The sequence below is a fragment of the Montipora capricornis genome, chromosome 14, assembly GCF_036669925.1.
Source record: "Montipora capricornis isolate CH-2021 chromosome 14, ASM3666992v2, whole genome shotgun sequence".
NCBI classification, from domain to species: Eukaryota; Metazoa; Cnidaria; class Anthozoa; order Scleractinia; family Acroporidae; genus Montipora; species Montipora capricornis.
Genome location: NC_090896.1, coordinates 42925408 through 42939199, shown reverse-complemented (window position 1 = coordinate 42939199; position 13792 = coordinate 42925408). Strand labels below are relative to the sequence as shown.

At 37.5% G+C, this 13792-nt stretch overlaps 1 protein-coding gene across 2 annotated transcripts in view; it reads left to right on the top strand.

The window, feature by feature from the left end:
- Nucleotides 1-11917, top strand: part of LOC138032242 (acireductone dioxygenase-like) — a 13985-nt gene extending 2068 nt beyond the window's left edge. For both annotated transcript variants that reach the window (XM_068879870.1, XM_068879869.1), the window contains exons 2-5: nucleotides 1153-1278; nucleotides 6059-6178; nucleotides 8107-8286; nucleotides 9647-11917. In XM_068879870.1, coding sequence (XP_068735971.1) covers nucleotides 1159-1278; nucleotides 6059-6178; nucleotides 8107-8286; nucleotides 9647-9778 — 552 coding nt within the window. In that variant the 5' untranslated portion in view covers nucleotides 1153-1158 and the 3' untranslated portion in view covers nucleotides 9779-11917. The remainder of the gene's footprint in view (nucleotides 1-1152; nucleotides 1279-6058; nucleotides 6179-8106; nucleotides 8287-9646) is intronic.
- Nucleotides 11918-13792: the final 1875 nt, after the last annotated feature.

The following is a 13792-nucleotide window of genomic DNA, read 5'->3' as shown; positions in this document are numbered from 1 at the left end:
AACCTCTTTCTCTTATATACGTTACAATTGGAGAAAGTTAAAATTTAAAATTTGGTTACGATGACCGTTATATTTTGACAAGATGATACAAAGTTACATCGCATAATTATGACATAATTTTATATGTGCATGTACAAGTGTTAAACATTTAAAGCCAGAACCAAACTTGCAGTTACAGCATGATAATAATTTTTGTTTTTTGTAAGCAACCTGTTTTGTATCATATCTTTTAAAAAATATAACCATGCATCAGGATTGTCACCAAATTTTAAATAAATTATTATAACATTCTCCAATTGTAACGTATATACAAGAGAGAGATTTGTAGGTTGAATTAAACTGATGATGGCATGAATAATGCTGAAACATGTCTTTAAAAAGTTGGTGCGTGGGTCTTAAATGTATTTTCATAGGACCAGTGTAAATAAAACAAATGAAGGACCAATACAATTTATCAGGGATAAACGTTCATGATAATGGATGGCAATATAAGACAGATTATTTACAGGCAGGTGAAGGTATTTTAGTGAAAGCATTCGTGCAAAGTCTAAAACAAGCCGAAGTCTGGAAAAGAACAACAGTTCTTCATATTAATGTTAAAGGGGTTGAGTCAAAATGTAGCCTAATTCATGCCGATCAGCAGTTGGGAACTGACAACCAAATCAAGCAAAATGTAAAAATAACTACTTCAGACCATGATTAAAGGAAGGGTTGAATAAAACAGCAAAATTAAATACAAAGGAAGGCATCGATGAGCAAAACTGAAGAAGATTAAAATTTCTGAAAAACTGTTCAGCCTAGAACAGTATTCTTACTTGTAGTTTATCTCTTTAACTTTTGATTGTAACTCACATTATGTATGCTCGACAGATATCTTTTTGTCGCTTAATGGGGACATTAATGATTACTGATTAGTGATTAATGGCTTTGAGTTTTGTTCTTTAAAAGTAATTTGCCAGGGTAAAAATTAAGTTGCTTTAATAGTGGGTAGGAGCAAGTAATCAGTAAACTACACAAAATCAACTGTACTGCCATGCATGACACAGCCCCTTTATTAAGGTTCTTCTTGAAAGTTATAACAACAAGCAATAACAATGCACTATTGTTATTGTTACTTTGTAGTTAAATAACTTGCCATTCTTTTCACTGCAGATTGCAATGGTGCAGGCATGGTTTATGGACTCCTCAGATGAGGATCAGAGGCTTCCGCATCAACTTGATCCCCCACAGCCAGTTTCCCTGGAGGACTTGGCAAACGTTGGAGTTTTGTACTGGAAGGTATCTAGCTTATCTTTGTGTCAGGAAGAAGTGATTTAGGTCATTCCAGTAATAATTATTAATGATAGGCATTTGTATTTGGCCATCCCAGTCTTTTCAAGGGGCACTTTCATGCTAGTTTATGTTTTCAATTGATTTTCATCCTCTTCATTTCAGTACCTAAACAGAAAAATAAAATACACTGTACCTTCAAGTTGAGTGTGTATACAGTATATGGTTTTTGTCTTAAAATATGGCACTTTTGTCTCCATTTATACAGACATTTTTAGTCCCTCAATTAAAACAAGACGCTTCCTTAAGCATTTACTCGGAATACCATATGGCGCAGAAGTAGGGTGATACATTTTGGAAGAGGTAGTTTTTTAATTTGACAAGTACGAAACAAAACAAGTAAATGTTTCTGCAGCCAGTTGCTCATTTACTATAATGCGGATAATGTACCGGTGAACGTCGCTTAATGTTTACAATTGCAACATGGCTTCTGATAGGATGCGGAAAAAAATTGAAGATTATGCGGAAAGTTTTGGCCATATTATGCGTAAACATACGTTGATTATGCGGAAATTACACTGGATTATGCGGAAATTTGAACAATTTATAGAACTAATTATTAGGCCCGTCCAACTCATTTACATGCTTATGGTAAATCAGGACTCAAAATGGCGACCAATACAGTCGCGTTTATGACTGAATTTTTTCCCTTTGCGATATCTGGACAAGTCGCCAATTTGCGACCAGCTTTCACCGTGAAAATAAAAGGGTTAGTGATCGGCATTTTGCCGAAACTTTTGCTAAAATAAATAAAGCGATAAAGAAATACTTTGTTTCCCCTCATGAATTTTGTTTCAATTTGGAGATATGGAGCAAAATTGCCATGTGGTTGAACCACGATCCCTTCCTTCGATCAGTCACCATTTTCAGCGGTTTTTCACACATGCATATTGCGGGCTCCTATTTTGTTTTGTACAACTCACCCGTCCAACTCACCCTACTTTTACAAATGATCAATTTAATTTTGCTACTATAACTTGCGGCTAAATTTTCATACCTTGTTGCATCTTCTTTTTTAATTTTGAGCTGAGGGTATGTTACGAGAATGGTTTAACTAGAGTCCAGGCTCATTGCCGAAAAATGCATAGAAACTGCTTACGAACTTTCATCTTGCGAACAAAATGGCGTGTTTTCTTCAATGTTCAGGAAAATAAGCATTTCAAAGTAGTCAATCTCTTTGTCTTTTGCATTTGTGTGGATAGTGAGAAGCTGCTTTATCACTAATATCAGGCATTTCTTCAGTTTTATGCGGAAAATATCGTAATTATGCGGAGGATGCGGATTTTAGGGAATTATGCGGATCCGCATCGCCGCATCCTGTCAGATGCCATGTTGCAAATAAAATTCATCAGGGGGAAAGGAACCCCCTTTTAGACTAGGTCCATGGACCTGACCCCTATTTTTTTATTTAATAATTTTTGTTTGCGTTTTTGCTGAAAAGTGTCCCAAAGCATGTTAATGAGCTTTTTAACCTTAGGAAAGACGATTTCTGCTAATTTGCTTCACTTTTCTTCCACACTAATAAAAGATTACTTGAACTTTAGATAAAATATTATGCGCTCCAGGGAAGAATGGAAGTAGGCTGTGTACAGACGCTCACTCTCCGAATTTACCGTCAGTAATCGTGTTTCGGAATAATTTTACAAAAATTAATGAGTGATCTATGGTGACCAAAATTTGCGTGGCTCATATTTCGTTGGAGGTAAATTCTCAAAACGGTAGTAAATGAGGCAGATTCCAAAAGTGCATTGAAGAGCGTCTCTGATAGTTTTAAGATTCCTTGTCTTTATAGCATAGAAGCACTCTTTAAAGGAGGGATGCCTTTGCAAGTCTTCCAACCGGGTACGGCTCTGATCTTCAGAGCATCCCCGATTGTTGCCAATGAGCTGTTTATATTTTCCTCGATATGTACACATCTCAAACCTTCCAGGGCAACACGCTTTGTAGATTGTTCTTGAAAATGGCTAGGCTGGTCCGAGCAAGGCATTGAGATTATAGTGACTGGTAAGGGGATAGCAGGGGACGTAAGTGAGCAATCTTTTGAATCGTGCCATATGAACCTCGTGAAGATTCGTCAGTAGCGCTTTCATCTCTTCAGCGCTGACAAACAATTCCTACAAATGTATGTAGAATCGATTTCCACTTTACACTCCATAGATAACAATTCCGCTCGTATTTTAAAAGAAAAACCTCTTTGACCATCAAATAGATTTTCATTCGAATTTTTTACCATGCACAAAGTACACACGAACTCATCGTCAAATCTCTCACGGTGTTGATGGGGAGAAATAAAAATGAAAGCCAATCAAAACTCGTTGTTTCAATGATGTAATGATCAAGGGGTAATAACCAATCAAATCATTTTCCATACATTCCAGGGAAAACCACACGGTATTAAACACGATTATCAACGGTAAATCACAGACGCTCTTCTCAGATTTTTTTCGGAGAGTGGGCAGCTGTGCACAGGCTAGAATGGAAGGGTCCATTTGCCATTTTGGATTTTACTTAACCCATGAATGGGATCAAAGACACCAACCCACATCATTTTCCAGTGTGAAAATCTATTTAATTTAGGAAATATGGTTTTATAATCAATCACTCTGATGAAGACAATATAGTGAAATGAAATTATCATTGTAAATAGCTTACTACATCATACATTTATTCAATTTATTATACTCAGTCTGGTAATATTATAAATAACAAATGAATCTTTTTAAATATAGATTTATCTTAATTTCATGGACACGAAACTGATTAGCTTTTTTCCAAAACAGGAAAGAACTTTATACATTATTCTAGAAAGAGCTTACACTTACTATAGGTTTGTACCTGCCTGGAAAATTTCGATTCGCTTCGCAAAATAGTAATTTTGGTCAGATTACTATTTTGCCAAATAGATCAAAAATTTCCTGGCAGGTACAACCCTAACCATTAACCAACTCTAACATTAGGCCTAAAAACTTTTGTTTAGGCCTAAGGTAAAATAGCTTAAAGAATGTTTAGGATTCTTTCTGTATTTCTGTTCGTTTTGTTTCGTTTCACAAATTAGTGTAAGCCCTAATAAAGTTCATCTGATGTATCCAACAATGGACTCCCAAATTAGCCAGCCCCAACATGAACAATACATATATAAACATTAACATATTTTATAACAATAAAATATCAGTGATAAATGAACAGACATTGTTATTGTTCTCTTTGGGTAATGTAATCATTGTTAGTAATGACAAAATGAAACAATTTGTAACTGATACCCAATCTAAACATTGTCACAAAGTGAACACATCCTCTTTGTCCTTTCTGAGGTTAAAAAGCTCATTAAGTTCTGCTTTGGGACACTTTTAAGCAAGAAAATAATACTAAATAGGGGTCCATAGACCGGGTCCATGGGTGGAAATAACGTGGGCCTTATGTCTATTTTTTTAGCGTGTATCGTGACATCAATTAAACTGGTTTCAAGTGAAAGCAGCCGGTGAGGCAAAGGCGGGTGAAACACTAGTGTAGCAACACAGAAATAATGGCCACCATTACTTTTGGGTCATTATTTTCAGATATTTAAAAAAATGTTTGTAAATTTTCAGTAGCCGTCTCGTGCAAAAAGGACATAACATGAGATCAAGATTACATTATGTTTAGTTGCTCAGACGCTATCACTCGTTCATTTGTCAAATATGGGATACTGAGATGATCTCAGTGGACTTGATAACTACACTGTTGGTGAGTCAAGCGACGCTGAAGATGTGTGGTTGCTATAACAAAGAACTGGTTGAATTATGGTAGTGGAAAGCTGCAAATGTCCTGGCGATATCGGCCTGCCAATATGTCAGAACTTAGTTTTGTCTTTTTTGTTAACGATCCAGTTATAAGTTATAGCTATTTGATTTTAGTTCAGGCAAACTGAGGCAATATTTGCTGTATAGTACCGTATGGTACTGTATTAAGAGTTTTTTCCATGTTCCATTTGGTCTATTCCACGAGACGATACATATTGGTTGATATTTTTGCTATAGTTTTGTTGATCAATCGATCCTCAAATGCAGTGTATCTGTGTTCACCTAACTGCATTACATTAAATGTTACATGAAAGAGGATACTTTCGGGGGATCATTACTTTCGGAGGGGGGGGGGAGGGGGGTTAATTCTGTGGTAATGTGCCTATCTCCATCCTTTCTAAAAGAGTAGTAATTTATGATGTACTTGATGTAAGCCCTATTTAAATGTACATTGTATCACTTAACGAACGTTGAAAGATAATCTTACTGATAAAAAAAAATCTCACCCTGACAAATTGTCAAATAAACACATGAATGAATGAATAAGTTTAATTTATGCATCATCAAGTTTAGTATTTGCTGCTAGTTGGGGACGCCTAAAACAAGTTGCAATCATCAAGACTACATTGTATGTACAAGATAAAATTAAAATTATATATAATAGCTCCTGTACTTACAAGATAAAAAGCCTACTCATCAGGAAAAAACTACAGAAGTGATTAAAACTAAGACTAAAACTAAGAATGTTATAGTTAAAAATAGTCATTAACAAGTTGAACACAATGACATTTGCACCCACTGCCCTGTAATTTTTAGAAGTCTTAAAACCAACTGATTTAACGTGATTGGGTATCATCACTTAATGTTTTCCATAAGTCACTGTGTTAAATCTTGGTAAAATTGTCCATTTGAAAATGGGAGGTTTATTATTTTTCTGTGTATTGTTGCAGTTGGACGCTGACAACTTTGAAAAAGAAGGTAAACTCGCAGAGATCCGTACACAACGAGGCTATACTTACAGTGATTGTATTACATGCACCCCAGAGAAACTTCCCAACTATGAACAAAAGGTATCTTTCTCATTTTAATACAGTAGGTGGTTATTTTAGCCAGCAGCAGCTCTTATGTAGTTTTAGAGACCGTTTCTGAACATCGTACATGTACTGTATGTATACAGTACATTATATCCTGCTTGTGGATGATCTGTATATATTACAATGACACCACTGCAAAGTACAATCGTTAACGTTCCCCTACTCCAAATTTCAAAACAAGTAGTTACAAGAAACACAGATTATCATAATACGGATTCTGGTACATACTTCTTTTGCTTTCCCATGGAACTCGCGTGGTTGGATTTTCGGTATGGCGTCAGAACAAGATAATGTTTGTTCTTGCGTCGATAAACATTATTTTTCTTAGTTGCAGTAGTTCACACTTTTGCATGGTTATCGGTTTCCGTAATACTTCTGACATTTTTCACTATCGATCGAAACTCTTTCAGCACATTCGCATTTTGTGCTCACAGATAATCTCAACTCATGATAACTAGTGACATACTTTGGAACTTTGCATGCAACTTGACCATATTCTCCATTCACTGACCGATTCGTTCCTGTACCGCTCAATATTTTTAGCGTGCATTCACTCCAAACACCTTCTTCTCTGTCCAATTATAGCTAATCATCCACTTCGGTGTTGCAACACGAACTGCAACAAGTTGCAATAACCTCGTTCCCAGGGTCCTCTCTCTTCCCTGGGAACGATGTTGCAAGTTGCAACAGCTCTTCCGTTTACGTCACATTCTTAGAGCCCAGGGCCCGGTTGTTCGAAAGCCGATTAGTTTAATCCAGGATTAGCGTAAACTTTTGTTTCATGTTTTCAACTTTTTGGCGAAAGGTTGTTTTGCTTATTTTTGGTTTTCAAGATTGACTTCTTCTAATGTAAAGTTTTGCCAAATATCAACGTTGAACAGCATTTAGTAGCGGAGTAATAAACTCCTTGGTTAATTTTTAATCTGGAATTAGCGTTAATCGGCTTTTGAACAACCGGGCCCAGGATTCTTTTGGCAGCAGGCATTGCCGATTTGTGGCGGAAACGAAAAAAACTGGCTGAAAACTCAACTCTGGCCGCCGTTATTTGACCGCCGTGCCTTCGACCAGAGTAACAAGTGGTCAGAGTGGGTCTTGAACCCAGGAACTGCAGGTCTCAAGGCAATCGTCCTACATCACCGGAGTTGCAATGCCTCCTAGGAAGTGGAGAAGAAGAGTCAGAGCAATTGGACAGAAATTGACAAAATAGCAAAAAACTATTATTATTATTATTATTATTAGTAGTAGTAGTAGTAGTAGTAGTAGTAGTAGTAGTAGTAGTAGTGGTAGTGGTAGTGGTAGTGGTAGTGGTAGTGGTAGTGGTAGTGGTAGTGGTAGTGGTAGTGGTAGTGGTAGTGGTAGTGGTAGTGGTAGTGGTAGTGGTAGTAGTAGTAGTAGTAGTAGTAGTAAGTAGTATAATATAATAAACTACCCTGAAGATGGCTTAACGGCAAAAACGTTCGCTGTTTTACTTTTTAAAAAAATTTTAGCCTTGTAAATATTGGTCATTTTTTACTGAGCGAATATTATTATTATTATTATTATTATTATTATTATATTATTGTTATTATTATCATTGTCATTATTATTATTATCATTATTATACAATGAATGTCGGAAGTGTCTTCTGATGGTTTTGCGTGTAGTACTACATGTATTAGGTCAGTTCAAGTTTTTTTTTTTTATGGACCTAGCTGAGTGGACCTCTAGAGATATTGTTAACTCAACCACCCCTAAAGCGGCCCCCATTACTGAATAATTAAAAATTGTCTGGCATTTGACCGAGTAAAATCTAAATCTCAGTTTCAGGAGGGAAATAGATTAGAGGACTGGCAAATGATAATTTTTCAATGCATTCATAGTACAGTGTAGTCTGTATCAGTCTCTTTTTACCTCACCTTTTCCAGCTCAAGAGTTTCTTTGAAGAACATCTGCATTCAGATGAGGAAATAAGATTCATTCTTGATGGAAGTGGTTATTTTGATATCAGAAATTATGATGACAAGTGGATTCGCATTATGGTGGAGAAGGGTGACTTGATCATTCTCCCTGCTGGCATTTATCACCGTTTCACTTTGGACAGTAAGGTAACCTCATAGTTATAGTTATTAGTGGGTTCACTTTTCGTGACTGCTTATATTATATACTTTGTTCTGAAGATCATCTGCAATTATCAGAGAACTTGAGAATGACGATGACGACAGCTACATGTAGTATTTTGATGAAGCTGACTGTTCTTGCTTTTAATCTTGGAGTTACAGTTTGTTCTTGCGCATTGGCAAAGTCTGTAATATTAGGTAGATAAATTTGTACCTCCAATCCAAACTACACACTGTTCATTTACGATCGATGGCTTTGCTTCTTTCACATTCAGTTCTTGATCAATTTTTCGGCTGACAAGAAATCTCTTTTAATACGAATCCAAACTGCACTCTCATTTTCAAGCAACAAATAATGGGTCAAGTCCTATGTTGATACATGTTTTGTGTTTCTTAAGGGCACTTTTCATTTCTTGTCCATACCCATAAAAAAATAAGGTTACAAAGAAACCGGTAATTTACGAATGGATTCGCTCTGACGAGGGGCCAACGCTTGAAACGTCAGCTTTTATAATCCCTGTACGGTGGTCAATTTACATTATCAACTCCCTTAGCTTGATAAAACCAAACATTTTTCGTGTACTACTTCCCCACCACAGTTTCTTTAGAAACTACCCCCGGACCAACACTCAGGGTCTTAAAATAACTGAGGAGAAAGTGCTGCCTTTGTAATTACATGCTCAAATGGTTCGACTTTCAAGTCTTCTCGGATAAGGACTGTAAACTGTAGGTCCCGTCTCACAAATATTTTCCTTGTTTACAAGTTCCCTGTGGGACGTTTATAAATAAAGAACCCACACACTATTCGAGAAGAGTAGGGAATGAACTTCCCGGTGTTGTGGCTTTCCTCTGTAAGTAAGTTCTTTCCAGCAGAAGTGGCCGGCTTGGCGTAATGTCTTTGAAAAGTCTTGTGGTGTATGAGGCCACCTAAGCAAAAACAGTCACAACTCAATAGGACTTTACTGAGTGCTGGTTTGGTCTCAGTTAAGTCTGCTCAAATATAAATGCTACACGGCCATCGTTTGCAAAAACGTAATCCTTCCTTTAACCTGATATAGTTTGATTTATGGTCTCCAAAAAACTACATGTAGAGCACTTTAAATTGTGTTCTCCCACTCTCGCTGGAGACATTCTGGGATGTGTCCTTCATGATAAGTTTACAAGTTTATTAATTTCAAAACACTTCATTGCAGAAAATTAATTACGTACACGACACTTATGAATGTACATGTTACTCTAAAACACATGTACCATGCATCTTTTGCAGTACATCGCTTCTCTTTCAGTTGATTGTTGTCATTATATGAAAACAAAAGATTTAACATAATATGTTCTGTTTATATTAAAGGACTACATCAAGGCTATGCGTCTGTTTATTGGTGAGCCAGTGTGGACACCACACAACAGGCCCTCTGATGAACTCCCAGCACGAGTGGAGTATGTCAAGAAGATGAAGGGAGGACATTATCACGAAGCATGACTTCCAGCCTCATTGCTTAGCTATCATAATACTTTTTAGGGGGTGAAAGGTGCCTATCTTAGGGAGGTAGGAGAGCGGGGAGAAGAGGTGTTGGGCTAGCACCGTAGAATAAGAGAATCTTTGCTGACGTCGTTCAAGGTTTACATTTTGTCTCATCAGGGAGCTTAAGCAACGACAACGGCGATGGCAACAAGAACGTCACAAAATGCACATTTACTGTGCAAAAACAATAGCTTTGCAAGCCCTGCACGTGCGCTTTTCAGTTTTGTTCATTTCTTTGCCGTCATCAGCAAAACAACAACGTGAAATAGCCAAATTTGAGATTTTATGAAGAACGTCAGCACTTGAGGATAAATTTTCATTTTCTCCACTAAATTAAGCGCCGTTCCGACGAGTGTTACTTTTGAGAAACTACCACGCTCTTGTCATATTAAAAAGATTGAAATAGTCACGAAGCGATTAAAATAACGCGAATTTATATTTTGAGATGAAGTTCTCGTTGCTGTCGTCGTTGTCGTTGCGTAAGTAGTTCCCTATTAACATACGAATTTGGTCACAGAAGGCAGCATGCTATTTACAAATTGACTTCAAAAGGTAACAGAACTAGTTAAACGTAGTTAAGAAACGGTCCAGATAAGAACGATAGCAACAACGGCAACGAACATGTTTTCTATTGTCTGTACTTACTTCTGATTGGCTTAAACAGCAAAAGTTAACAAAACTTCATAAAAGCAGTATTATATTCATTCTTACTTTCCAACCATCTTTCATCTGGTCTCAGTTTAAATGAATTCCACAGAAATCGTATGTGGGGAACATGTAAAATTGTAAACGTTTCTTGGCTTTTGTTTTCAACTCTTGTGATTGGTCAAAATCTTTTAACACAAAAAAACACCCTTTCAAAGTGGGCTGTAACTGAATTTTATTGCGTTAACGGCTTTCCTGTAGGTTTATGCATTCTCTGTGTAAAAATGATAACATTCCTATGTGGGGGAAGCCCCCTTGCCGCATAACAAAGGAAATTGCTATCCACCTTACACGGATCATTACTTAAATCTCCAGTCTTACGCCTTCTAGCTTTGATAACGAGCCAGTTATTAGCCATCAAAAACTGATAAATTTTTGGGTGGCAAAGGCGCTAATGAATTTTCAAAGCATCATTTCTCGGAGATTTCTGGTAACAATAATAATCATCATCATCATCATCATAATAACAATAATAATAATAATAATAATAATAATAATGATGATGATGATGATGATACGTTTATTCACTCTTTGGTAGCATTTGCTAAATTACAAGAGGGGTCAGTAACTAGAAAATGCATAATAGCACGAGATTGCAAAACTTACAAGGACAAAAATAACGGTTACCCGTACTTGAAAGTAATAAACCTATCAGTGCGCAGAAGTCTGTTGTTGTTGTTGACGCACTGCCTAGCTGTACCCGAGCGGAGACCGTATCCATGGCTGACCATCCATGACTGGTATCCATGGTATACCTGGTTCAAGTTTTCAAAGATCAGCACATTATGCAACGCATTTTCAATATTCAGTACTTTATTCTCGGCTGACTGATTAGTCTTCAATAGCAATCAATTGAAAAATGTACTTATCTTTTACCCTCTTAATCCAACATACTCGCCATAAGTTAAAAGGGTTAGAAGGTCGATAGAACAATCCACCGGATAAGCCACTCAGTATCACAAGCGTTATCGAGACCAAGTGATGTGTCCACTAGGTAGTGCACTAGTGCTGCAATTCTGAAAATTCTCCACATTGCCTTCATAACACATGATCGATAAAAAGTATGGAGAATATGCGTGTTCATATTAGGATTTACTCCATCTCACCTTCTCAAGAAGCCCAGTCTCTTCCAATCGTTTTGGCAAAAGTCCCACCGCACCTCTGTCAAGTTGTTCCAAAGTACAGTACATACTTAATTGACCGCTCCCCATAGGGGCTTTTCAGGGCCAATGAAACACAATCAACAAAATAACAGAAATTTTATGCGTTTCACTGTGTTTTGTCTGCATGAAAATGTGCAAGAAGATAAACTATGTAGTCATTTGTGTTTCTGACTGGCAAAATAAAGAGCATCTGCTACATTGGCATGTCAGTGTGGCCAACTTTAAGAAACTTTTTTTCTTTATTCTCAATGCAGTACCAGTATATACCTTTGCAATGCTGTGATTAATAGGAAATTTAACAATTCGAAATTTTTGGAATAACTTTACAGGTCAAATGTCTTAAGGACAACAAACTAGGCTTGACCCCTTGGACCCTGGACCCCTTGATGATGGCAGAAATACAAATAACAATATTGATGTTTGGAACAAAAAAACATGGCTGAAGAGGTCAAATTTTGTCAGCATTTTTAGAAGAAAATATCCCAACCCCTAATATTATTGCAAAAGCCCAATATATGTTCCTTCAAAGCCGGCACTCCCAATCTGCCTGTTTGCAACCAAGGAAACGATTTGTAAACAAGTATACCTGAACAAGTAGAACTTCTCTGCTCATCTTCTTGGATCTCAAATTCAACAGTAAATGGAATCACGTGACAAGTTCCCGATAATCGACGGAGCAAAACTGAAGTACTTTGCGTTTTGGACAACACTGAGATGCTATTTTCTACAAATTTGATTCCCGTAAAAGCTTCCTGTGAACTAAGCCGACTTTGTAAGGCATCAATGTCCTTTTCAATTTCGTTGCCATTATTTTCTTGCAATGAAGATGGCTGAACATTTCGCAAAAGGTCAGAGGTCACCCTTTGTAATGTTTCAATAGTAAACTGACCCGCAGATGTGTACTCTGTTTGATCTATTTCGTCCTGCAAATGACAAATCTGATCGTTAAGACTAGCGATCTCTTTAAGAGCAAGCTCCCTTAATTCGTTTGGTTCCATTGGTTTCTTCTTTACGGACTCCTGACTAATATATTTTTCTCTCTTTCTTTTATTGCGTCCCATTTGAAGTTTCTCTGCCATCTTGAAAAATTGGCGCTGAACATCTCCAGGAACGAGGCAACCTCGAACCCAGGCTCTCTCTCTTCTTCTCCCTTGCCGATAAGGAGGAAGAAGCGAGAGAGCCTGGGTTCGAGGTTGGGAACGAGGCTGCTCTGTAATGAAGGACTTGATTAGGAAATGATATCCTTCCTCTAACGTGGCAAAGAATGTTAACGAAGATTCCTCTGTTCTAGGGTGAACTTGGAGAGGCGATTTGTACTTAGCAGTTAAAATATTTACGTGCCCAAAACCGTTGTACACTTTCATCAAAACCGAAAACCACGGGCAAGACCATCAAGACCAAGTTTGTAAGACTGTAATCGAAGTAATTCGTCGCTATGCGTGGAGCATACGAACTTGAGTCTGCGTCATGAGGCTACTTCGAGAAATGGGAGTAAGAATGCGGAGCTTAAGCGCGCACGTTTTTTAGACGCGGACAGCAACCGGAAGTGAGTTGTTTTCCCTTTTAACTCGTCTTCACACAACCACATTTACGTTGGTAAGTATCGTTTCTCCATTAGAGATGATAAGCATAAAAATCTGGGAGACACCACTGCCCTGCATGGTAAGCGAAATGTTCTCTTCGTTGCCGTCCTCGTTTCAACAACGAGCGTGCTTAAGCTCCCGAATGAAGAATGTGCACGCGGCCGAACCTCAACCTTACACCAAAAAAAAAAAAAAACGAAAACCGCTTGTATTTTTGCCGAAAACCAAATGCTAAGAATGGGACAACATGTACTAAAACCGAAGTTTTTCAGCGCAAAAACCGAAAAACCCGGTTGAAAAAGGCCAACACCGAAGATCCCAACACTTCTGCACTCTGTGAGCACGTATCTTATTTATACTTGCGTTTCCCGTAACAAATCTAGTGCTAAGCATTTTGGCGTCGGCGAAGATTTGAGATAAAAATGTGGTTACAATAAAAAGCGTTTGGCATAGCGAATGTACAGTATGGTAAAATTTTGCTGTTAAAGTTTCTCTCTCTCCCTGTTTTTCTCTCTCTCTCT